General features: G+C 40.9%; 1 protein-coding gene across 12 annotated transcripts in view; it reads left to right on the plus strand.

Moving 5' to 3' along the window:
* The window catches only part of rap1gapa (RAP1 GTPase activating protein a), an 81232-nt gene that overhangs the window by 23702 nt on the left and 31552 nt on the right, over nt 1-25978 (plus strand). For 6 of the 12 annotated variants that reach the window (XM_086031410.1, XM_086031402.1, XM_086031344.1 and 3 more), the window contains exon 2: nt 24280-24373. Coding sequence is in view for 4 of the 12 variants with exons in the window: in XM_086031344.1 (XP_085887470.1) it covers nt 24280-24373 (94 nt within the window). In the remaining 8 variants the exon portion in view is untranslated. Of the gene's footprint in view, nt 1-20103; nt 20381-20489; nt 20727-24279; nt 24374-25978 lie in introns of those variants that run through there. The other 6 variants (XM_086031378.1, XM_086031395.1, XM_086031369.1 and 3 more) reach the window with 4 other exon arrangements.

Consider the following 25978-nt stretch of genomic DNA (forward strand, 5'->3'; position numbering starts at 1 on the left):
GCACCGTTATTGTTCCAACTGTGCATATTTTTACAGTGATATACAATCTTAAATATATATAGGAATAAAATATTTGCCATGTTTTTGATTAACGCTACTACGCTACTGCAATTTAATATTGGTTATCACCTTGGTATGTCGGCTGGCAAGAGTTTTTTGAGGTGTATTTGGCTAAAAGGTTTGAGAAGCAATAGATGCTTTTAAATATAAAGAGATCTGTCTAGCCAGATATTTCACAGACGTGTGCCTGTTCATGAACTCACTGCTTACAACTAGAACTTAGCATTTCTTCAGCTTCTCCTTGCAAAGTCTCCCTAGCTCTCCCTGTCCACTGTCCACTTTATTGCCTGAGCATCCACTGACCCTTGCACCTGTTGATGATTCTACTAAGTAAATATAAACAAGTGGAATATGTGAGCATTTATAATTTAATCAATTACAATAATGGCAAACACTTTTATCATTCTCTCTCTCTCTCTCGACCCTGTACAGCGGTGTTAAAAATGACAAACGATTATTTTGCTATTAGTTTTGTGTACACAAAAGATAATTCCCTACATGTAATGTTTCTGGCTGTGTGTCTTTGGACCTACACATGAAAGTTAAATTCTGATTTGACTCAAAAGTAGAGATAGACCGCTATGCTTTTTTCAGGGCCCATATCGATACCGATTATTAGGAGTCAAAGAGGCCGATAACCGATATTTTCAGTGAAAAGGAAAATATTGGCATCAAAATCTAAAGAAAAAATTACTCTTCACTTCATATTTAACATCCTTAAGCATGTTTATTGAATAACGTTTCAGGTTTGCATCATGTGGATTTTTAAAAAATCGTTATGAATTTTTTGAGAGTATACATCTCTGTTATAAAATTCTAACAAAAAGTTCAGGGAGCACCCAAGATTGTCAGCATGTCTTAAAACAGATAAAGAAAAACTTAAACAATAGCTCCATGTAGTTTTCTACAGTAAATGAAAATTTCAAAATGACAGATGATGTTAAACTTTCATAAACCTTTGTTTTGATTTCCACAGTTTTAAATTGATTTATTATCGGCCAGCAGAGTTTTAAAAAAGGCCGATGCCGATATTTGTCTTATATCGATGTCGATAATTGGCTCGGCCCATAATCGGTCTATCCCTACTCAAAAGAAAGCTTTTGGAGCTTTTGTTTCTGGCCACATTATTGGTAATGGTAGAATGACTGATTTTCCACTCCTGATGACCTGCACGGTGGAAAGCAGTTATGCATCATCAGGCTGGGCAGCAAAACAATGTTAATTCAATTGTCATGTGGATTACACATGCGCAATGACGTGTGAGTTTCAACATACTCAACATTCCGTGTTCCACGTGTTTGTAGCATGAGCAAGCCGAGGTGGGAATCAATGAACAGTGAAATAGTTCTTAAATGAGGCACCTTTGGAGTTATTGTACATCTGATGAGCAAGTGACATGCTTAACTGAAGACAAATGGGACAGGCCCAGGTAGCATTGGAATGGAATCTAAAAATGAAGTCTACGTTTTTGACTCATTCATTTAGCCACCAGAGGCAGATATAACAGCTGAACCCCCTTTTTTTCTTCAATGGAAATCAAATATTCTTCAGAAAGTTCTTACCAACTCTGTTACATAAATTTGCATAAATGTGTGGCACTAGGTTGCTTTTCTTTTTACACGTTTATCCCATTCATTGTAAATTGTGAAAACCTATAATTACTTGGGGAGCACATTTAATTGTCATTTTAAAGAGGGGAATCAACCCAAACATATTTTTTTCCAGAATATGTTCTATGCAGGCCCACTGGTCGAAACACAGCATTCTGACTAATATAGCATTTTTGGAATATGAGTTAAGCAGCAAAATCCCCTTTTTTAGCCATCTGAGGGGGTGGCCGTTTTGTCACTTCTGTCGACTCAAAATGACATCACAACTGCTCAGGGCTCAGATAACAACCAATCCCACCTCAGCTTCAGAAAACAGGTGAGCCATGATTGGTCGTTACCTGAGCCCTGAGCAGTTGTGATGTCATTTTCAGTTGACAGAAGTGACAAAATGGCCACCCCCACAGATTTCTAAAAACGGGTGGATTAAATCTTATTCCACAAGCACAATATTAATCTGAATGCCTTGTTTCAACTAGTGGGCTTGCATAGAACATATTCTTGAAAAAAAAATGTTTGGGTTGACTTCTGCTTTAAGTTGAACAAACACAAGTATTGTTTGTCAAAAGGGGAAAACAAAGAATCTACCTGGCACAGAAGCGCACATCATTTAGTGTTTTTAAAACCATTCTATGTTCCCTTCATCATTCTTTTATTGAGTCTTTTAACATTGGCTTTCATTTGTTGATTTTTAATGGTCATTCTGTGAAGGACAAGAACAGCAGGAATCAGACAGGGTTTGCTCCAATATATTTGTAGTCCAGATAACAGACGTAAATGTATTCCGGAATAAACTTGTGGTTCAGAAAACAAACTGTATTATGAAGCAGGTAGACCATGTCATGTCTGGTGGATTTGATTTAAGGCCCACAAGGCGGTGCTACTGCGCACCTCTGGGTAAACAAATCGATGCTGAACTCTTTTATCCCTTCAGTTATCAGGCTGATGAATGCCAATTTTAATGAGTAGGTTTGTGCTTTGGCACTACGTATGTATGTATGTATGTATGTATGTATGTATATCCATCCATCCATCCATTCATCCATCCATCTATATATATCCTGGAGATTCATTCTTTTTCCTTGTTGGAATACTAACAATATTTTAAATTTAAATTTGTACAAGGTAACTATTAGTTCGACCGATTCCCTGGGAACTGAACAGTGGCGTGCAGAGACATTTTGGGGGGCAAGTGCTCCGGGGGGAAAAAAAAGGCGCTTTTGCACATATGGAATACCTCGTAGAAGTGTAAATTTAAAAAATGAATAAACACTATACACACGTATACACACCTTTTCTCGTTCTTTTTTCACCCTCTCCTTTTATTAAGCTACAATTAGTTAAACAATAGAGTAATTAGTAACCAAACAGGCCAAGGGTATGAGAATGAATAAAACTGATTTGTCATTAGAAGAAGGCACAAGGGTATTTTTCCCAGGAAATTGACAATTCCGAACATCCGGGCATATCTGATGTGGATTTTTCTATATAACTGATATTCCACAATGCAATTCAATGCAAATGCTTCCTCTACTCGGTGAAAACAAACGACCAATGACGTATTGCATTTCTTTTGCCTGTGACTAGCATACAAACCGGTTAAAGTAATCCACAGGTGTCAAATTCAAGGCCCAGGGGCCAGATCCGGCCTGCGACATCATTTTATGTGACCCCGTGAAGGCAAATAATGTGTGTCGACAACAATTCAACATGAGATACTGCAAGCATTTTTTTTTTTTTTGGTGGTAAACTATGTGTGTAGCCACAGCTGCCCTGGGGCAGACTGATGGAAGTGTGGCTGCCAGTCTGCGCCTATGGCCCCTCCGACCACAACCACCACCACCACCACCACCACCAAACATTCATACCCAGCCATACACCAGTGTGAGTGGCACTGGAGGTAAGGTGGGTGAAGTGTCTTGCCCAAGGACACAACGACAAATGACTCAGACAGAGTGGGATTTGATCAGATGACCCTTCGGTTACTGAATGCTTGCCTGCTCTACCTCCTGAACCACGGCCCTCCTTATTAACTGGCTTCTCGTTTCCAAACTAGTCATTCATCAATTTGCAGCGTGATATAAGGCGATAATACATTTATATGGGCTCAAAGTCATAACGGCCCTCTCGAGGGACGCCGTAACTAGTTTGACACCCCTATAGTAGTCAAACAAACTTTCATCACATTTTGAAGTCAAACTAATCCTCACAAATCAAATTACAACGATGCAAAGTCCAATGTTTTTTCGATGCACGGACCACGTAGAGCTTCGTTTCAATGTCATTAGTTGTATGTGGTGGTATCATGTTGTCTATTATTGAGTTGGGCTATAGCGTTAAACTAGCTAATCAGGTGGCCAGATGGCTAATTTATGCTCAGTTGTTTGAGCTCTACTTCAAACAACATAATTACAGGCAGGGCAAACAATACAATTTCACTGGATTCATGTGTTTGTAACAGAGTTAGTTGGCTGGTGGAGCAGGGGAGGGCCTGTGCGTACGTGTGTGCGTGTGTGTGTGTCCCTGTCCTTGACCGCGACTGACACACGTGGTCCCAGTCCCTCGTCGGCGACATTTAATCGCTGTTGAGAACATCAACTTCACGTGACACGCAGGCGCCACCCAAGCAGACCCCAAATAAACATTTTTAAAAATCAAGTAACAAAAACAGACACACACACACGCACGTGATCGGCGAAATAAAAAAATAAAATAAAAAATGGGGCACAGATGTCATTGCATCTGTGGGACCGAAAAGTATACATCACAGTTTCTTTCTTTGTTTGGCTGCGTGTCAGGAGTGGGACACCTGCATGTGACTGGAATTGAGTGTTAGTTTCTAATGATTGATTGTTGTGATGAACTGGCAACTGTCAGCTGATTTTTCCTTTCCAGGATAAATAAAGTTTTTGTTTAAAGGGGAAGTCAACCCAAAAATGTATTTTCAAGACTATGTTCTATGCAGGCCCTCTAGTTGAAAACAGGCATTCTGATTAATATTGCGTTTGTGGAATATGAGTTAGCAGACCAATGACGGCTCATCTGTTTTCTGAAGCTGAGCCATGATTGGTCGTTATTTGAGCCCTGAGCAACTGTGATGAGAAGTGACAAAATGGCCGCCCCCTGACATGTTTAAAAACGGGTGGATTTTTCTATATATTCCGCAAATGCAATATTAATCAGCAGAGCTGGGCATTCCGTCTATGTGACGGACCGGGCCGTCACGGACGGTCTCTATATAAGCAGCGTGTGACTGAGAGGCTTCTAGTCACACAAGTGGCTCGAAGGCGCAAAGAGCTCTCCATCCCCATTCCCAGCAGAATCAAGTTGGGTGCAGTCAGACAAGCAGAGCGGTCATTGAAGACACACTACAATGGGCGACGAGGAAAAAAAAAAAAAGTTTTAGAAACACTGACAGAAGCCTTGTGGGTGGGGGTAAGAGTAAAAGTTTAGTCGGACTCGCCGACGGACGGCCATTTAAAAGTAGAAGCGGACCGGACTATGGACGGGTACTATGTCAAAGTGGCACTTGCATCCTGGAGAGAAAAAAAAAATCCTCTGACAAGTCAGCTGTGTCGTGTGTGCACAGCACCCTCTATTGTCTTGAGAGAAGCTACTCTTGCAGTCAGTGCTACGAGAGCGATTTAAGGACACATGCCAGTGCATTGTGGACGGTGTCAGCGGTTTACAGCGTGGATTAAATCCTTCACAAGCAGCAGTCTTGTCATACTTGCTGGTGGAAACACAGCTTGAACAGATGGCCGTATTTATTTCAAGGTTACCCGGCCTACTGCGTGCACAGGACAGGCCGGGTCAGGTTTACAATACGTTAGGGTTGACAAGGCATTGTTAGGGTTTCAAACTAGAGTTTATGGGTTTCAAATTGGGGATTTGAGCCAGGGTTAGGATTTGGAAGTGTGATTTGAAGCCAGGGTAAAGGTTTCATGCAAGGCGTAGGGGTTTAAATTAGGGTTTCAAGACAGAGTTAATGGTTTTAAACAAGGGTTGCAAATTTACTGAGAAATGGTTTAAAAAAAAAAAAAATGTTTACACTCTCCCGGCTTTAAAGGTTGAAACACGCAACAAACAAACAAACTGGCTCTAGTGGTAGAAATGCGGTTATGCGCTCCCGGCCGAAATGGGTTAATCGTGTGACTTTTTTTTTTTCTAAGCTTGGCAGGGAAAGGAACACGTGCTGTCATCATATAGTAGATGAGTTGGAAGGATTTTAGGATTTCAGGCCAGGTTTGAAATAGGGTTTGAAGCCAAGGTTAAAATTTCAAAACAGGCTTGCGGTTTCCAGTCAGTGCTGGGATTTCAAATGAGGGTTTCTATACTAGGTTAGGGTTTCAAACAAAACTTGGACTTTCTAATTAGGATTTCACTGATGCATCCAGTTGGAAGGATTTTAAGGTTTCAAACCATTGTTACATTTTAAAGCCAGGGTAGGGTTTCAAAGTAGGATTTGCAGCAAGATTTTCAAGGCTTAGGAGTTTAAGTTAGTTTCAAATGAGGTCTGCAAACTAGAAGTTTCGTGCCAGTGTTAGGCCAGTGAAAGTAGGGTTCCAAGTTATTGTTGTGCAACAATGGATTTATCCTTTCAATGAACAACGACTACCCCTCAATGAAATGTCACGCATGGCCTCATCCAAAAAGCTTATGTTGTGCCAACATTCTAAAAGTCATCGATCCTGTGTGTCCTTTCGAACTCTCTCCCGCATTGAAGGCAATAGTCCGGTATCGTAAGCATAACAACTCAAGTCAACTCATTAGGTACTGTATACTTGCACAATCGAATCCAATAAAAGCGCTACAACAAGTCACACTTTACAAAGTCTTCACATCTGATTGACCCCATCAAAAAGCTATTAATAGCATAATATTATGTGAAAACTGTTGCTTGTAATTGCCCTGCGTTTGTCGGGCGATAAGTCCAACGTGTAAAATAGTGTGTTGCTTATGAAATCCCTGCAGTCCATCCATGTTCCAGAAATTTAAATTGTATTTTTTAAATAAACACATTTTGAACTCTTACAAAAAAAAAAATTACAGAGTTGAAGGTCTCTTTCAAATGAATTAAAAAGCTGAATTTAAATCATCCATCTAGCAAACAAAAATGCCGTGAGCCTTCATCCTTTGGGCTTTCGGAGCGTGTGGACTTGACCTAAATTTAAAAATACAATGGAAAAAAGAACACTATTTCACTGAACAATGAAAATAAATATTTGCAAAATAACTGCCGGAATATTTATTTTACCTGGTTCATTGAACTTCTGCTCCTGAACCTTTGCGCACATGCAGCGTCTGCAAATAAGTTCTGGGAAGTCACTTCATCTTTACGCAGGACTCTAAGATGCCGTCTTTTTGGAAAAAAAATATTTTTTTAGAGTAAGCGTTCATATTACATTATAAATCCGACCTCGGTCTGTCTGGTGTATGAATATATACGTCGCCAAAGTGACCCGCATCCGCAGAAGAAGAGACGATGTCACTCACGACCTAGCGATACGGGAGTAAATGTGCTCCAGCGTGTTGGGGTACTTCTACACTGCAGCGATTAGGTAGGAGGTAGAAATACAATACGTGTACTTGGGGGAAATGATGAAGCGAAGCTTTTTGTTCTCATTTCATGGAGACGTCACTAAAGATGACGTCACGTCATAACCGCGCGTAAGAAATGATCCGATCTGAACGGTGGCTGAATTACTACTATCACCATAAATGTCCACTTTATGCTTCATTTTTCAAGTGGGATTATATTAAAGTCAAATATAAAGTCAAGAAAACTTCTCGCGGCTGCCGGCACTTTACTTCTCGGATGACATCAATGGCGGAAATATGCGACCTGGCGTAATTCAGACTGCAATCGGATTGCAAAAAATCCGATACGCAACCGATCTAGGACCACATATGAAAGTGGCCAAAAACGTATTTAATAAGAAGACATAATACATGTTTTTGGAGACAAATACCCTCAATCGGACACTTGTAATTCCTAATTTTCCTCAAGCACGCAGAGCCGCAACATAAGGATGAAAGAGTCGCATGCGGCTCCGGAGCCGCGGGTTGCCGACCCCTGATTTAGACGTACAGTTGTTGGTGTTGTGTCCTCTTAGTGTACATGGCCTTTCCTTCGATGCGCGCTAGATAGTTTCCCCTCATCATGCAGCGCTAATAAGTTTTTATGAGCTCAGAGACCTAATCTGTATTTAACGTCAAGAACTGCTCGGCTTTCAACGTGTGCACTTGATTAAAATGTGAAATGGTCATTGTGGGCTAACAAATGATCCTCTGCTCTCCATGGAAGGCTCCTAATTGGTTGTAAATCCTGTTTAGCTAAACTCCCCGGATGGGGGGGGACAGAGCAGAAAACGGTTTGTGTGGATGACATGTTTTATAAGAGCCCCCAAACAGACACACACACACAAACACACGTACACAAAGTGCACCGCGCCTCACTGACCCCGGAGCATGATGGATTACTCTGTCCGGCTGTCCATTGTGCGACTCCCTCCTCATTCTCTCAAACAAGATGGCCTCTGGTGCCACCGCGCTATCTACAAGTGACCTTCATGTTGAGCAGGCCCGCGCATCCACGGGGGATTGCTCTCTTAGCAAGGAGGAATTCAAGTAAGATGCTCTCTTGACATCCGTCAATAAAGAAAAAAACCAACAAACGGAGAATCTTTTCGCTTTAACGGTTGTTAGTTGTTTCTCAAAAGGACACAAGTACAGGCATCTTCTACGACGGACCTTTCAATAGTTTAATTTGCTGTAATTTATGATTTTATTTTACAAATGATACAGTGCACTGTATAGACCTTTTGACCATGACATCACATTTAGTTCTGCGTGGCAAAAGCTCAAACATTCTCATTGTAAACAAATCATTACATGACGTTGACCAAAGCAGAGTGATTGAGAAAACTGGGTCGCTGACTTGAATGAAGATTTTAGTCATCTTCTCTACCTACCGTTCAAATATTTAAAGTGTCTGTCGAAAAGATGTTATGTGTAGTTGCTTCCGAGCGAGACAGTATGTAAGCCATGATTTACATTTTAACCGGTAAATTGATCGCAGTTCAAATTCAGACATTGTTAACATGACCACTGAGTGATGAGCAAATTTTTTTGCTTGGAACGGATGCGCTCTTTTGCTGCTCGAATGAATAGTTGTCTATTCTTAAGTTTCCCTCAATTACTCAAAGGCATTTGCTATATATCTTTGAGAAAATGTCTTCCACATGCCAGATGATGGATGTTTCCCTCCCAGTCTGATCGAATTCCAGCCAGTGCCCGAATACCCAGCCACAGCTGGTCCCTAGCGCAAATGAAAAAATGGTTTCATCTGATGTAAAAACACTCCCAAACCAAATAATGCAAGTGACTTGCTGTGACAGTCCCTAATGGGACAAGCAAAATGTCACAACAACTCAATTTGTCCTCATCACTCACTGGTTATGCTGGATTCATTTATTTGATAAGTTCATTGAAAGAAAAATAAACCTTTTAGGGAAAGGACATCTGATGACAAAACCCCAAATGCACCAAATTTCGTCTTCATTTTCAGTTCAGGTCAACGGCAGTCACTTGCGTTCTGCCACCTGAAAGTACCCTGGTGTCTATTGTTTACAAACATTATGAAAAGATGTACAGTATTTCAAACAATTTTTTATATATATATATGCCAGGCAAACATATGCACACTGTCATTTTGTATCATTTGTTACAGAGAGATTTCTTATATTTCAAAGCAAACTTGAATGCAGCATTAGTTGACAAAAGCCAGGAGGCTTCATCCATTTTCTGAAGTCTATGTTTTCAGTTATTGCGGCCTCTTCATTTCCTGCCATAAGGACTAGTCTCAATTGAGCTTTCTACCATGAATGGACTCAGCTCTTAATTTTTTACTCACTATTTTAATGGGAAGTAATGTGTCATTGGATATAGCTCTGTAACATGGTGATATCATGTTGTTCTTCTTTAGACCTCAAATTATTTGAGATTCAAATGATCAATCTATTTTATTTTATTTTTTTACAATTAATGACCAATTCACACATTTACCAATTATGGCCATTAGCAACTAATATTGTAGTATAAACTATATTCATCTAAGAATGGAGCCTGTCATGCCATGTCAACAGTTGACGAGAACAAATGTATATATTTCTGTTGGCTTGTTGTGGGTGGGCCGTGGCATTCCGAAACCAGGCTATTTTAAAACTGTTGCCGGTTTTTTCCCTATAAAGTGTGACATGATTGTATATTCAAGGGGCTTTAAAGAATCTGGACCTCGCCTTGTGTTCTGCCCTCTTTCTGTCCATCAGGAAGAACATGAATAAGAATGCCTTTGTTGTGACTGTAACAGGTACGACGTAATTGAGGGTGCATTCTCCTAAAGTGACATAATTTGGCAAAGGTCAGTTTCTTTGTCTTGTTGGTTCTGGCTTTTAATGACCTTAACTGTCTGCCAGAGGTTAACATTAACAGTATAAGCTGATAGTGTTCAGGATTGCTCAGGTCTCTGAGAATTTACGTTGCCTTCCTTAGGCAACGAGAACTGTAGAGTTCCACCAAGGAAGAAAGGGAGCAGCCAGTAATCCTCTGGGATGTGTTGACGACCCATTGGAGTGCTTTCCTGTCTGCTGCTGTGCAGCTGGAGCGCCAGTAGAAGGACATAGACATCGTTTCTGTGCAAGGTTTCTGAGAATCCTCGTGAACACAGTCTCAGTACCTTTGTGATGGCTCTGGGGTTCCTGCTCCGGGTCAGGTCGTCCTTGATGCACAGAGAACCAGAAGTTGGAGACCCTCTTCATGAAGTCTGCACCAATGAAAGGTGGCTGAATGACTGTGTTTTGCCTCTCTGTAGTCCATTATTTGTTTTTTGTTTTATTTTGCTGGTGTTCAGGTGTGCATGGTATTGAAATCCATAAAGAGCAGCTCTGTGTAGCTCCCCTGCTGCTCCAGGTGTGTCAGCGGATCGTGGGGGAACGTGATGATGACATCTGTGGAAAGGTTGGCAAACCAGTATGGGTCAAATCTGAGGGAAAGACAGTAGGTGGTGTGTTTCCAGAGCAGTTTGTCGAAGCACTTGGGACCATATTCTGTGTGTAAGAGAGAAAAGGTGAGCAGTTGCGCACTTTCTTTGACTGCACAGCTTCTTCCGTCGACTTAAACCTGTCACTTATGCACCATGCCAGATACGTACTCTGGGTCAGTGGTTCTCTGTCAAACCAGGTCTTCCAATTTTCACATTTAAAGTGTGCTTTCACTTTTTCCTGAATTACAATCTCAAGCCATAGGAAAAGTGCCCATTCCAGGATTTCCATGTAGCCTGCACTATTGATGAATAACTCCTCTTTTGTGTTTCTACGTTCATTCATGGTAAACATGCATCAAATGTCTGAATGGGTAGAATACCGTATTTATGAAAGTGCAAGTACAGGCTCCTGAAAAGGACTTGCATGCGAATAGAAGACTATAACCCTGAGTGTTCTGCGTGATAGTTATTTAAGCTTTTGATGGTGTTTTGCTTGGGGGAGTGCGATGATGGAGGACTCAGTGACTGGTTAGAGATCTTGGTGAAAACTTCAGAACAGCTGAGATGTCGTCAGGGCCTGCAGCTTTCCCTGGCTTGACCTTGCACAACATTGCACCTCACCTGGCGCTTTGCTGCTGTGTGGTTGGGGGTTGTTATGAGGCAGCCGCTGGTGACTTAAGAACCACTGCAGACCCTCCTGTTCACTAAAATCTAATCAAATGCCATTCAGCATGTCCCTCGTCTGTCTGTCTGTCTGTCTGTCTGTCTTCACATGGACATGTGCGTCTGCAAAGCTGGTGCTGGGTGTCAGCTTGCTCTTCTACTGTATGTGTCAGAGAGGGAGAGCAAAGTGTCAAAGGATGGTTGGAGCAAAACGTCTGCTGTGTGCGTCTCCTGCCGACTGACCAAATATAGAAGCAAAGTGACAAGCGTGCCCCCGATTCAGACCGACTCCCAAATCCAAATCCACCTGCCATCCAGCTATAGAGCGCTAGATGTCTTAAACAATCCTAAAGCCCACATGACAGCAGCTTGTAGGATGGATGACACAACCAGGAAACATTTTCATGTTATTTTTATCAGACAGTCGTGCTTTTTTTCCCCCCCGTCATTGCTCATCAACTGTCAGGTGAAGTATCCTGTGCTTCTAGAGAAGAAAAAAAAGATTGCGCAGTAAAATCTTTCAATGCTTTTTTTTCAACACATGCTTTTATTTTGATCAGGTTGTAGGGCAGAAAAAAGTATACTGCAGGAATAAAGTTGTAATTCTTCAACGCTAAATTTTTGCATGTTTTTAAGTAATGTATGGTAGAGTCGTAATTAGTACCAGACATTTTCAGACCCACTTTTACTCTAACATTTGAAAAAAAAAAATAATAAGTTCCTGGGATTGAATGGCTGGACTGTGAAAAGACATATAAATATGTCTTTGGGATTGAATGAGTTAAGGAATATCGCACAAGAGGGAGTGACGTTGTACTGTATATCGGTTGTGATGACATACTGTACCTGTACCATACCTGTGGCGCAATCCATGGTATTATATGTTGAACCACTAGAGGGCAGACTATGCCCATAAGTACAATGTTACTGCAGGGAACACACATGGAAGGAAAAAAGGACTCCAGTGTTGTGCAGGGAGTTAATAAAGGCGGCTCCATGGTATCGCAGAAGAGAACAGTGGTCTTGCTTTTTAAAAGAACCCAACACAACACGCCAGTGGGTACTTGACCCAGTTAGGGACGAATTGGGACGGACGAAAACCCACTTCCGTCCTTGCTTTTTCAAAAACCTCTCATCCTGCGTCCGTCCATAAAATTGGCGTCAATCTCTGTTTATCAGTTAACATATCAAGCAGTAACAACTTGCAGTTTATTCAATTAAATTATTAATATACATAAATTGAATTCAGTTATTGGGTTCCACTAACACAAACAGCTGCAGAAAGTGGCCCTCACCGGAGTTAGCTGCTAGTACAACATGGCAACTTTCCAAGGTGTGAGCATCAACTTTGACCCCAAAAAAGAAAAAAGCTAATGCTTGTTTTACCATTTCACTTTAACTGAGCGAGTTGAACTTCACGTCAAGTCGTGTTGCACTATTAGTGCACACACTACTATCTGCTGGTGTGTCCTCTGTTGTTGACTTGGCAGTGTCAGACCACTACTGTGTCTATTTTAACATCGCCAGTTTTAACCATCTAGCAGTCCCGGTCAGAACAGTGAAGAAACGCTACCTATCTTCTGAGGTGGCAGCAAATTTTATCGAGATCTTAAAAAACACTCCTGCTGACATTTTACCTGCACCCTGTGATCTTATTGTTGACAATTTTAACCTACATCTTAAATCATCATTAGATTCAGTAGCTCCACTTTTAATTAAAACAACAAAAACAAAGACTGTACCCCCGTGGAGAAACAATGCTATCAAAATATCAAAGAGAAAATGCAGGAGTGCAGAAAGGAGGTGGAGAAAAAGTAAACTTACAGTACACTATGAAATTTTATGCGAACAACTGAAATCTTACAATAAAACAGTAAAACTGGCAAGATCTTCCTATTTCTCAAACCTCATTACAGTCAATAAAAACAACCCCAGGGTTCTCTTCTCCACCTTTGAACTTTTAACTAGTTCTGATTTTAATAAGTCCCCACAGAGACCAACAGATGCTCTCTGTGAGGACTTTGCAGACCACTTCAGAAGTAAAATCGATGACATAAGATCCAGTCTTTTAGCCCGTCAAAACACAAGTTTTAATAAACCCGGACAATCATATTTACATGAGGAAACACTGGAAAGTTTTGCCCTGGTTGATGCAAGGACACTTGTTCGAGTTTTCTCCCAGGTAAACCCAACAACCTGCCTTTTGGATCCAATTCCCACATTTCTTTTTAAGACATTTTATGGATTTTTTGAAGAACAAATTTTAAATATAGTCAATTGCTCTCTTCAGACAGGCGTCTTCCCAGCTGCCTTTAAAACGGCGGTGGTGAAGCCCCTTCTGAAGAAGAGCGGTTCTGACCCGAGCGTTTTTAATAACTACAGACCCGTATCCAACTTACCGTTTTTAAGTAAGATTTTAGAAAAACTGGTTTTCATCCAGTTGAATCATTTTTTAAATACAAATAATATTTTGGAGAAATATCAATCTGGTTTTAGGATGAACCACAGTACGGAGACTGCTCTTTTAAGGATCTTAAATGATATTAGGTGCACTGCAGACGTGAGAAAACTCACAGTCTTGGTGCTACTGGATCTAAGCGCTGCTTTTGATACAGTAGATCACCAAATTTTATTAAATAGACTTAAAAATCTAGTGGGCATCTCTGGTACTGTTTTTGACTGGTTTTATTCCTATCTCACAGACCGATATTTCTTTGTAAGTATGGATACTTGTTCCTCTAAAACTCATGAAATTAAATGTGGGGTTCCTCAAGGTTCGATTTTAGGCCCCTTACTTTTTAATCTTTATATGCTTCCCCTCGGGGATGTCATCAGGGGACACGGCATCAGCTTTCACAGCTATGCTGATGACACGCAGCTGTATATTGCCGTGTCTCCTGATGACACAGGACCCATTGATACCCTTTTAAATTGCATTTTAGATATCAAGTCATGGATGGCAGATAATTTCCTACAGCTCAATGAGGACAAGACTGAGGTCTTAGTTATCGGTCCCGAAGGTCAGAGAGAGAAGCTTTTACCAAAACTACACATTTTTAATCCCTCACACTGTGTGAAGAACCTTGGCGTCATTTTTGACTCTGAGCTCAGTTTTATTCCTCATATTAAAAATGTAACCAAGATTGGTTTTTATCACCTTAAGAATATCGCCAGAGTCCGCCCGTTTCTCTCTCAGGCTAACACGGAAGTGCTGATGCATGCCTTTATTTCCTGTCGTTTAGATTACTGTAATGCCCTGCTCTCTGGCCTCCCGAAAAAGAGCATTTCACCACTGCAACTACTGCAGAATTCAGCCGCTCGGGTGCTGACGAGAACCAGAGGGCGGGAGCACATTACGCCAGTTTTGAAATTGCTGCATTGGCTCCCTGTGTGTTTCAGGATCGATTTTAAAGTACTTTTATTAGTTTATAAATGTGTTAATGGTCTTGGGCCATCTTATTTATCTGATTTGCTTTTATCATACCAGCCCTCGCGGATCCTGAGGTCCTCTGGCGCCGGCCTTTTATTTATTCCAAGGGTGAGGACCAAAATGCATGGCGAGGCTGCATTCAGCCATTTTGGTCCTCACCTTTGGAATAGCCTGCCAGAGGATGTCAGGTCTGCAGAGACTGTTGATATTTTTAAGAGGAAGCTCAAGACACACCTTTTTAGTTTGGCTTTCAACAACTTTTAAATAATTTATCTTTTCTTTTGATTGAAGATAATTCTATGTTTTGCTTTGAATGTTTTAAAGCACTTTGAGTTGCATTTTTATGTATGAAAAGTGCTATATAAATAAAATGTGATTGATTGATTGATTGATATTAAATCATTTAGGCGCTCCATGATGGGCAAAAGTTACACAAAGTAGTTTGTAAATACAAATTGAAGGCAGATGACGTGGCAAATGTGCACCCGTTATCCGAGTTAGCAAGTTGGCTGAGTGTCTGCTTCTGTTTGTGCGCTTAGTGTGTCATTTAAGTTGCGGTGACATCTCTGCGCTTCTCTCCTTCATTCTTGTCTGATGACCATTCACTCTTTCAATCAAATGTTATTCTAAAGTTTTCAACATGTTAGATAACCACTGACTGTTGATGTAGGCCAAATTAACGGTTTTGAACAACTGTGATGTGGACTGATATTAATTGCCTCGCAATTTTGAATGCAGGAAAAACCCTGCATTGAATTCAACTTTATTCTTGTAATATTTTTTCTTTTCACTTGCCCTATTACTCCATCATATATCCATTTTTTTTAATATACTTGGGATTTATCAGTGGCACCTGTGTATCAACACAAGCAAACGTCTTTGCTGCTGCTGACTGACATATACTTGTGAGATTTAAAATAAAACAAAAAGAGCTTAAAATTATCCCACAGTGACCTTGTGTCCGTTGTAGAAGAGACACATGTATGGATGTGATTTCCCCTGCGTGATGATAGTGGCGGAGGATTTGTTTCCAAGGAAATCTGGGTATATTGTTAGAGATGAGTGGGCTGATATTCTAGGCCACCTGGAAGAATAAACATGCACAAGGAAAGCTAAGAAATACCTGCGTTAGCTGTTCTTTTGATAGAAGCACAGATTTGATTGTCATTTCAGATTTCAGATCCCTCATGTTTAGTTTTGCATTCTTTTTAAAAATCGCACTACCTTTTTTCTTGCCATATCTTGTAAACAGAAGCAATTCACGCAATTGCTGTTGAGTTAATTAAAGACCCTGTGTGGTGAAATCAGAAATTTGTTTCGAAATATATTTTACATGTTACACACAAGTTACACATACTGAAAAGACAGGGAGCTATGTTGTACTCAGTTATGTAGATAAAGGTCCCTATTTTCATGCCCAGTGCAAGTGTAGCGCAAAGCGCAGTCTAACTGTGCATGGGTGGAGTTTTTCTTTAGTTTGGTATTTTCCCAGACCCGCACAGGTGGAAGAGGGCGTCAATCGAAGCAGCTTACCCCCATTCCCCTTAAAATCAGGGAGGTTGGGGCGTGCTTGAAATAGCGGAAGCAGAAATTGACTCGCTGGGGTGAGATAGGCATGCACAAAGTGCATTTATACTGGTAGACTGCAAGATCTCCCCTTGCGGGTGTGTTAAACGGACATCATTTCATGGCTCAAACATTTGTAGGCGTTAGAAAGATGCCAGATGAAGTATCATTCAGTTTTCCTGGTCAGCACGGTGATATTTGACAGTTGAGAGGAGCGTGGTTTCAGTTGTCCCGTGATCTCCACCATCAGCATAGAGCGTTACTGTTACACCACAGGCAATTATCTTTTCCTTTGTTGGCGTGCTTCAGGGCTTAGAGCTGATGCATTAAGGCGATCTGAGAAAAGGTCAATTCCTGGGTGTCTATTTGTGTGCTGTTTGATTCTATCGGTGAGAGACAGCTGGTGTTGTGTTTTCATCATGACACAATCTACTGTGAGACAATTCCATCACATGTGGACATCGCTTGCGATGAAAGAAAATATTGGTTGTTTGTCCTGAACACATACAAGTCAAGCCATGTCGTGTGGACAAACGTTCTTTTAAGGGCTGTATTGTTTAAATTAGCTCATCTGGGAAGTAACGGTAAAGTCAAAATATGAATGAATTAATTAGGCGGCATGGCTGTAGTAGAGTGGTCCTTTCCCAACCTGGACGTTGTGAGTTCAATCCCCGGCCAATAATGGCTAAAAAGAAATAAGTAAAGCACGATTACCAGAAAAGAAAAACAAAACACATCATACCAAAAACTGCCACAAGGAAACAATATTAGTCGGTTTGCCTTTGTCTAGTGAGTTTATTATAGTTAGGTCAAATCTGTCCCTGATTTTCGCATGTCAGCCATCATTCCACCTTGCAAGTATATAATGTGACTTTGTCGCTGGGGTGGCCGATGATCGAATTGCTTGCATCTTTGATTTGACTGGATCGTGTGTCCTTGACATAGTAGTGAAAGAGAAAGTGAGGCAGCTTGGTGAGAGGACAGCCGCGGAAATTCTCAGGGGATGAGGGGTGTTGGCAAGGCGAGGGGAGTGACCACAGCCCAATTTGAGTAGGCTAATGTGGCGTGGAATTTGCGCCAGAGGGGCCAGCTGGAGGGGATTTACTGAGGGAGGATGCTCTTAATTCCTGCCCTAGTATCTCCCTTGACCACAACAAATTCAACAAGCCCTTTCTGATTCTAATTTTTCCATCATGTCTAAGTTCACAGGGACCTCATTTTTAATGCATGCAACATTGATTTGATAGACCCATTTGCAATGATCCATGTTTGAATGCCACACTGTGCTAATCAGAATTTAAGCAGGACATATCCAAATCGGTTTGTTTCATCAAATGACGGGCTTTTTACGTATCAGCACTATCATAAAGGCAGTGTACGCGTTTGCTGACAGAATTACAAAGCTAAAATCACTCAGGGAATGTTTGTGAATAAGGCCAAACCACTTTGCCTTCGCTCGCTTAATCCAGAATGCAAACCTCGAAACAGATTGTAGCTAATGTGGCTGTTGGACTTTGTCTAGTGGTATAATACTGTTTGCTTCAAAGCTGTGGCGAGTGAGCAGATTATTGTTGTTTTCACTGGCGCACGTAATGTTGTAATCCCCAGTTAGCACTCTTCAAGTGTTCACACATATGCAAATATATTTGGAATTTTGCAAAGAAAGACACATTGTGGTCTCTGCCTGTTGGTGTTGTGCACTGCTTCCCAACCTTTTTTGTGTTACCATGACTACCCCCTCACTCATGTCTTTTTGACGATTCTCAAAAAGTACAACATAACACAATTTATTGTTAAATGAAAGTCACTTCATTTCATCTCCTTAATTTGAACATTTAATTCTCAGGCGTTGTCTTCTTTTTTTTTTTAAAACAGAAAAACATGTTGCCTTGAAAATGAATAAGTAATGTAAAAAAAAGAAATCCAAAATAATAAACCTGCCTTTGTTGTAGACAACTAACATTTCCTACAAAAATTGGACCTCCTTTCGATAAGTCTCCTAGAAACAGGCATTGAAACTTAAAATATCAGGAACAAAACATAGAACAAGAACAATATACAGACCCACAATCTGTTTTACTTTCTTTTCATCAGTAACCTCAATTTAAATTGGACACTTGAGCTAACACGCGGCTGTTGTGACTTTAGTGCGGCTGTGACACTGGTTATTGTCTCCCCAAGGAAGCAAGTTGTAGTGCACACACCCATTTATTGAGGGAAATGACTGGGAATATCTACTTATCATGTCAAGACAAGTAGAATTTATTTGTATAGCCCTTAAAAGTCTCAAAAAAAGAAACGTCTCAAAGGGTTTATCATTGCCTCTCTTTCTCCTTCAGCAAGTGGTGCTAATTTGGGTACCCCACTGAAGCACTTATGTGCAGTGGATGTGCTTATCCATATGCAATGCGCATATCCACATCAACTGCCCTTCTCTCCGGTCACGCAAAATGTTCCACTAACTAGTAAGCCGTATCAAATCTCTTTGATGCTATTCTTTTGAAATCACACTTCCATTGGTGTATATTTGGGAATATTTTTGAAAAAAAAAAAAACTAGAATAGGTCAAAGGTCAGCGTTGTCATACCATTTGTGGAGAAAAGCTAGCGGGAAAAACAATGATAAGGGGAAGATTTAAAACCTCCAAATAAATTGATGTAATGTACTACTTAATAACAAGAAGTGCGTATCAAACTAGTTGTGGCCCTTCGTATTAATCAGTACCCAAGGAGTAGCTCTCAGTTGCCCCCCAAACATGAATGCTCTAAGTAGGGCAACGACCGATTAGCCGGCCGGCTGTTTTAATTGGCCGGTGTCAGCTCTTTTTTTTTTCCATTCATTTCAAAGGGGAAAGATGATTAGAGATAAGATTATTTTCAGTTACGAGCGTGAAACTCTTATCTCAAGGCGACACTGTACTATTGTATTTAACAAGTGAAAGGAGCTAATCATTTATTGCAAAATATTTGGCAGACGCCTAGTTTGAGGAGCATTAGAGCAGGGTTGTCAAACTGAATTTTACCATGGGCCAGATCGTAGTTATGGTTTCCTTTGGAGGGCCATAATGACTTTGAACCCAAGTAAATGTATGATTGCCTGATATTATATAATAAACACTACAAATTGATGAATAACTGGTTTTGAAATCAGAGGCTAGTAAAGAAAAACATTGGTTCAAATATTACATTTATTTAAAGGGAGATTGGTAACAACAAATGCTAGCAATAACTCAACATTTTTAAAAGTGAAGTCAATTTGCAATTTTGGTATTTTTCGGAAGAAACATGAAGTCGATACACATTTGTTTTCACAGGCCGCATAAAATGATCTGGGTGGCCGGAATGTGGCCCCCGGGCCTTCAGTTTGACTCCTGCACATGAGAGCAATGAAAACCTTGCACACATTTCCTCCTATGAACATATTCAACAAGTCACAGCATTCGAAAACATTCATCTGGTGTTTTGTCCCACCCCCCCACATCATCATTTTGGCTGATACAGTTGCCATGGCAACTGCCCGAGCTGACTGGTGGCGGCAATCCCCGTCAGTCTAATCAGCCCTGCGAGCGGCAGAGTTCCGTCCACACTTGAAAGCACAGTCGGGGAGGGTCTCCCGCTTTTCACGGAGTGTTCGGACTTCTGCTGGTTGCTCGTGCACACCCCATGATCATGGGGGCAGTCAGAGGGAGGAAGTGACAGTTGAAGAGTGCATATGTGCAAGTGAGAGACTGAGTGGGAGGACGCAGGGAAACAGAGAGGGAGGGACGGGAAGGAGATGGCTTCACTCCAACGGCAGCGAGCAACAGTGTGATGAGCCGAGTGAAGCCGGCAGGTGGACGTCGGAAGTGAGCTGAAGGTGTGCGGATGGCCGTGACGCTTACAGGGAAGAGAGAGAAGTGCGAGGGTGAGGGGACGAGAGCGCCAGTCAAAAGCTTTACTGCAGGGAGGGAGACGTAGACTGTGAGTCATCTGCTCACGTTGCACACTTCCCAGGGAGCTTTCCACGCCGCCAGTAAGTTTGGCTGCTCCACTTCACTCTCACACGCACGCCCGGGCACACGTACGCGGATGACGTCAGCACATCCAGACGCCATGCTGGGACTTCCTAGCGCGGCCGCTTTACCAGCTGGGCTGTGTTATGTAATTTGTTGTGTTGTCAGGATGAGGCTGTGGCTTAGCGCTGCTGAGCCGCAGGAGGTAGGACAGTGTGTGCTAACTACACAGGTGTGTGTCTGCGCGTGTTTGTGTCTGTGGAGTGCAGTGTGGGATCTATGTGCTGCGCAACAGTGGACATTTCGTCCCTCACTTTTGATGTGATGGGTGTCTTTACGGACTGACAGAAACAGACGCAGTGCCCTGTAAGTATCTCACATTGTCAGATGTGTGTGTTGTTCTTGGCAAGATGTGCACAGGTCATTCTTTGAACGGCATGTTCAGTATTGTGGGGGTCCTTTGCGGTTGTGCACATCTGCTGTATACCTCACCGAGAGCTCCTAATATGGTGGTGCCTTGAGATACGAGTTTAATTTGTTCCGTGCCTGAAATCATCTTTCCTCATTCAAATGAATGAAAATGGCATGAATCTGTTGCAGCACCGCAGCAACAATGATAAAGCTCAATGGTACTACGTTCTTGGCTTCTCAGAAGTTCAACAAGGTCCGACTATTTGAATTCAGCTTGCAGGTATTCCATCCAGAGGATGCATTTTTATCCAGCTCTGTGAGGATACCATTGATAGAATATTACAGTACGTACTCTAAACAAATATAATCAAAAGGAAAACACTAACAAAAAAAAATAAAATAAATAAATTATCATCTCAAAGTGAGGATTTAAAAACAGGAAATTAAACGGGCTGTCTAAGGTGCAGAGGCAGCTCATTTCACAATTTCGGAGCAGCAACTAAGAAAGCGCGGGTCCCTTCGTTCTAATTTTTTCTCTCTGATTTTGGGACGACTAGCAAATATTTGTTGACCAAAAGGAAAAGGGAACACGCTGGAGCAGGTCGGACAAAAAGTGTGGGGCAAGACTGTGGAGGAATTTAAAAGCAAATGAGGGAATTTGGAAACAAGGCAATAACAACCATCTCTGTTTGTTCGGCAACACTAGGACAAATGATGGCAACATGAGAGTAACATTCTGTCTAAAGTCAGAGCTTCAAAATAAAAACGTGCCAGTCTAATAACAGTTTTACCACAATTTCTTCAGCACCATGATGGCCTATTAAGCAGTCCAGCTGAAGCTATTTTTTGTGTATTTATTGATTGTTTATTTTAAAACTGTTGTATTAAACGGTGTTCTTTTATTTTGAAGGTCTGACTTTTGACAGGATGTGTCATGTTGATGTTGCCAAGCGGACCAAGAGGGTTGTTCTTGCCTTGAGTTGTTAATATAATAAAAGCTTGCATTGCATTTGTACCCTCCGTGTTCACACTGTCTGAATGAAGCAGAACGTCCACTTGTTTGTATAGCAGCCTGCTGCATGTTCAAGATTAATGCTGTCTTTCATCCCCTCTATTCCAAGGAGCAGCTTTCTTATTTACATCCTCAGCAACCCCGCAGAGACTCTCTATTGGGATTTAATAGTTTCTTCCTGGGGCGGCACGGTTGACGACCGGTTAGCATGTCCGACTCACAGTACAGAGATCCAGGGTTCGATTGCGAGCTCTGGCTTTCCTCTGTGGAGTTTGCATGTTCCCCCCCGTGCCTGCGCGGGTTTCCTCACGCATTCCCAAAACATACATGGGAGGTTGACTGTACACTCTTACCCCACTTACCGCCTGAAGATGGTTTGGATAGGCTCCACTCCGGCCTGCCCGCAAGCCTTGTGAGAATGAGCGGTTTGGATGATGGCTGGATGGATTTTTCAGCTTGCTGGCACTGATTTGTTTCAAGGCATGTCCATTATGGCTCATTGACTATTTGAACATGCAAAGCAGTGTTTTATCAGTGCAGGTAGCTTTAGTCCACTTTTGTATGCCTGTAGAACTGTTACACATATTAGCTTTATTAGTGGCTACTGGGATCTGCATGAGCAGTAATTAAACTTCCCACTGTGCGTGAGCTCAACGAGATGATTCCAGTCCACGCTGATCGAGCATGTTGCGTGTTTGAGACGGACTGAATCAATGGAACAAATTGAAAGGCCGCTGTGCAAACTGTGCTGTTGTCAGTGTCAATGGAGCATCGGGTATCGATCGGTGGTTCTGTGGGACAGAGCCATCACGGTAGATATCGAATCTAGAGTCGGAGATGCGTAACAGTGTCATCGCTGACTTGTAATGGGGAAATGTGTATGTGACCCTCTCGCCTTGGAGATGAGAGATGTAATGCGACATGAGGTGTTTGAAAACATCGCCTTGTGCTGTGTCCGTATTATATTGGGAATCATGTTTTTTAGAGCAAGCAATGAATAAGACATACATGAAGAGAATGCAACACATCTGGCTCATCTGAAAACACGCAACATGGATTTTATTCATGAAAGGATTGTTTCAGTTCATTTCACATTTGTGTTTGTCATTATACATTTTTAGCATGATTGACTTTTATTGGGTGGGCTGATTTCCATAAATTGTATGCAGGCGCAGCGCCAGCATTTTCTCCCTCCCAGAGCTAAGGGAGGGCTGAGAAAAGAAAAATACTTACTTGATCCACACACGTTGGTGCACTCTGAATCTCCGAACGCCACATTTGAGCAATGCTCTAAGTTTCCAGACGGTCACAGTGAACCAGTGCGCACTCTGAGATTATTTCTGAACGCGCCCCAAATGCGCAAGTGACTGAAAGACTCAACCCGCCCCTCCCTGCCCTCACAAACACACACGGGGTACAGCTGCAGCACAAACACCGAAACAGGAATTGTATTGGAATAAAACGGCTAACTATTTGTGAACTTAATTAATTAATTTATTTTTTAAATGATTTTAAATCTAAAAAAAATATATATAAATAAAATTGCTGGGGGGATTGAAGTGGGGCTTGACGGTTATCTGATGGGGCTATAGCAGTAATGCTGTGCATGATTGTATGCACACATGGGTGAACAATATTGTTTCTTTTATTTAATAACATTAAAGAAAAGGAGACTTGTTTACATAAAAAACTAAATTTTAATGAAAAAGAACAGAATGGATAAAGCTTAGATTTTCTGCCCCCATTAATAGGAAAGTATTTATATTTTACATTCCAGTTTCCCATTTAGCCTCCCTATTGCAATAAATCCACCAAAGTCTTCTAAATATTTTTTTAACCTCTGTTCCAGACTGCTCTCTAAATGAGCCATTGCAAAATTATTTGATATTGATTTAATGAGCTTTTGAAATATATTAACTGAGCTCGACTCCTTTTTTCCTTTGTTGAAGTTTCACCTTCCACTACATAATCATTTCCATCATTTAAATTCTAAATGTTGGTATTCTAAAAACTTCTGTACCTTTCAAAAAGTAGTTGCCTAGTCTTTTTTGTACTATATTTTATTAGCCCTGTACGTTAGTTGTGCCATTTTAAAACTAACTAAATCATGGAAATTCAATGCCTCGAACTTTCTAAATAATGGATCTCCATGGTGACTGTTACTAAGCTCTTTTCTGTAAAAGAAATATAGGTTGTTTATAGGTTTTGCATGTTGAGCCCTAGATTTCTACTCAATAGACCAAGTCTACAATAATCATTGCGTGTATAATGTTAGCAATCCATATATATCTATTGTTCATGTTATTTTATGTAGTACCGCATTGGTTTTTGCTATTTTAAGATATTCACTTCTATGGCCAAACAAACACCTTATAAGACATTTGCTTGTTGCTGACTACTACAATCTGTTGCTAAATAAGAGCAATATCCTCCTGGCTGACCCAGTTGTGAGGGCCCTTCGCTGACTGATTTTCTTGGGTCTGATTCCCATTGCAGGAAACATGATGGGGGTGAGCCCAGAATTTGTGGCGCACTAGAGCCTCAGCTGTTCCAGGCAAAGCTTGCGCACAGCGCCGTGACAACTCAGAAGGTAGGTGGCCATTACAAGCCAATAGAATACAAGAGAGTTCATTTGAACTATGCTGCTGCCTTCAGATAGGAGAGACTCGACTAGCAACTTTTTTGTGAAGTTAGCTGTCATTTGGCAGAATTTTTTGGTTTTGGCTTGTGAGTTCAAACTTAACATAGAAACGCTGTAAGGCGCTTCACGGTAGCAGCATTTTGGCAACCAGTCACATAGATTTGGAAAGTCTGATTAGCTTAAAGCTAACAAACGATGCAAAAGACGCTAACAGTTAGCATCTATAGTTGATGCAAGATAGATATCGCAATACTTACAGGCATATATTCTTCATCCACTATGAAGAGGAACTAATATTACAGCATCTTACTGAGTCACTTAATGTAATAGTGGAAGAAGTATGACTTCTTTGTTTGTGTCTGCATTACTGTATTGCACTACGTCCCGATGGCCAAAGCGGGTACACCAGAATGAGCAGCACAAAGTAGCATTAAATCATGATGCACAACCTGTTTAATTCTTTACATTTAATTCAATTATGTAATTACTCTTTTTATTTATTTATTTATAAATTACAGTTTTATAGAGCGCACTTTGCCTTTTCTTTTTTTTATGCGGAGGGAGGCTATAGTGGATTAATGGCATTTCCATTCATTTCAGGAGGAAAAGATTACTTGAGATAGGAATGTTTTGTGTTATGAGTATGGACACGTAACAAATTATTTAGGGACCACTATATTATTTAAGTCTCCATCTTGCAAGTCGGTATACAGTATTGCTGTTGTAAAATATTTCTATGCAGTTCTGAGCAACAAGCTAATTCATTTTATTATCAGCATGAGGCCGTTAATAACTGTTCACCTTTTTAATTAGTATGAGATGATATTGAAACTCTTATTAATTAATATAAATATCATTTTGGCTTGTCAGTGTGTTGATTATTTCATGCGTCACACTTCATAGCAGATCCATTTCCTCATCGTTGTGCTGGCAGACCGTACGTCTTATCATTAATAACCAGTGACTGGCGTGGGAGAACTGCCAGGGATATTTTAGGAATGCAGAAAGTGAAAGAGCTGAGCTCCGTGGTGATTAAAAGAGGATACGATCTCATTCGCGTTGGATTGGTTTTGTAAGGTTCCTCCAACTTTGGAAAGGGGCTTACGCGACTGACTTGATCTAAGGAGAGCTGTGGGAAGAGAGAGAAAGATTAAAAGAGACTTTGAATACAGTTGTTTCACATTCCTGATGATGTTGATGGACTTGGCACCATCTGTAGGCTCCTCTGATAGTTAATCTGGCTTTACAGGACAGATTTGGGGACTTTTGTGTCTCTACAGAGTGGTTGCAGGTATTTATCATCTGGCCGACATTTTCTTAGGAGGTCACACAGATTTTCAATTTGTATTCTACTAAATTGCGTAGTTCAATGACAATGTAAAAAAATGAATTTAAAAAAATGAAACATGGCATACAGTTGGGTGGCCTACATTATAGAATGGATGCATTATTATTGTTATTGTTATGATTGTTATTGTTATTATTGCTATGATTATTATTATTGTTATTGGTATTATTATTATTATTATTATTATTATTATCAGTGTTCTTATA

Source organism: Filicampus tigris, chromosome 1 (genome assembly GCF_054856515.1).
Source record: "Filicampus tigris isolate MCC_2025a chromosome 1, RoL_Ftig_1.0, whole genome shotgun sequence".
NCBI classification, from domain to species: domain Eukaryota; kingdom Metazoa; phylum Chordata; class Actinopteri; order Syngnathiformes; family Syngnathidae; genus Filicampus; species Filicampus tigris.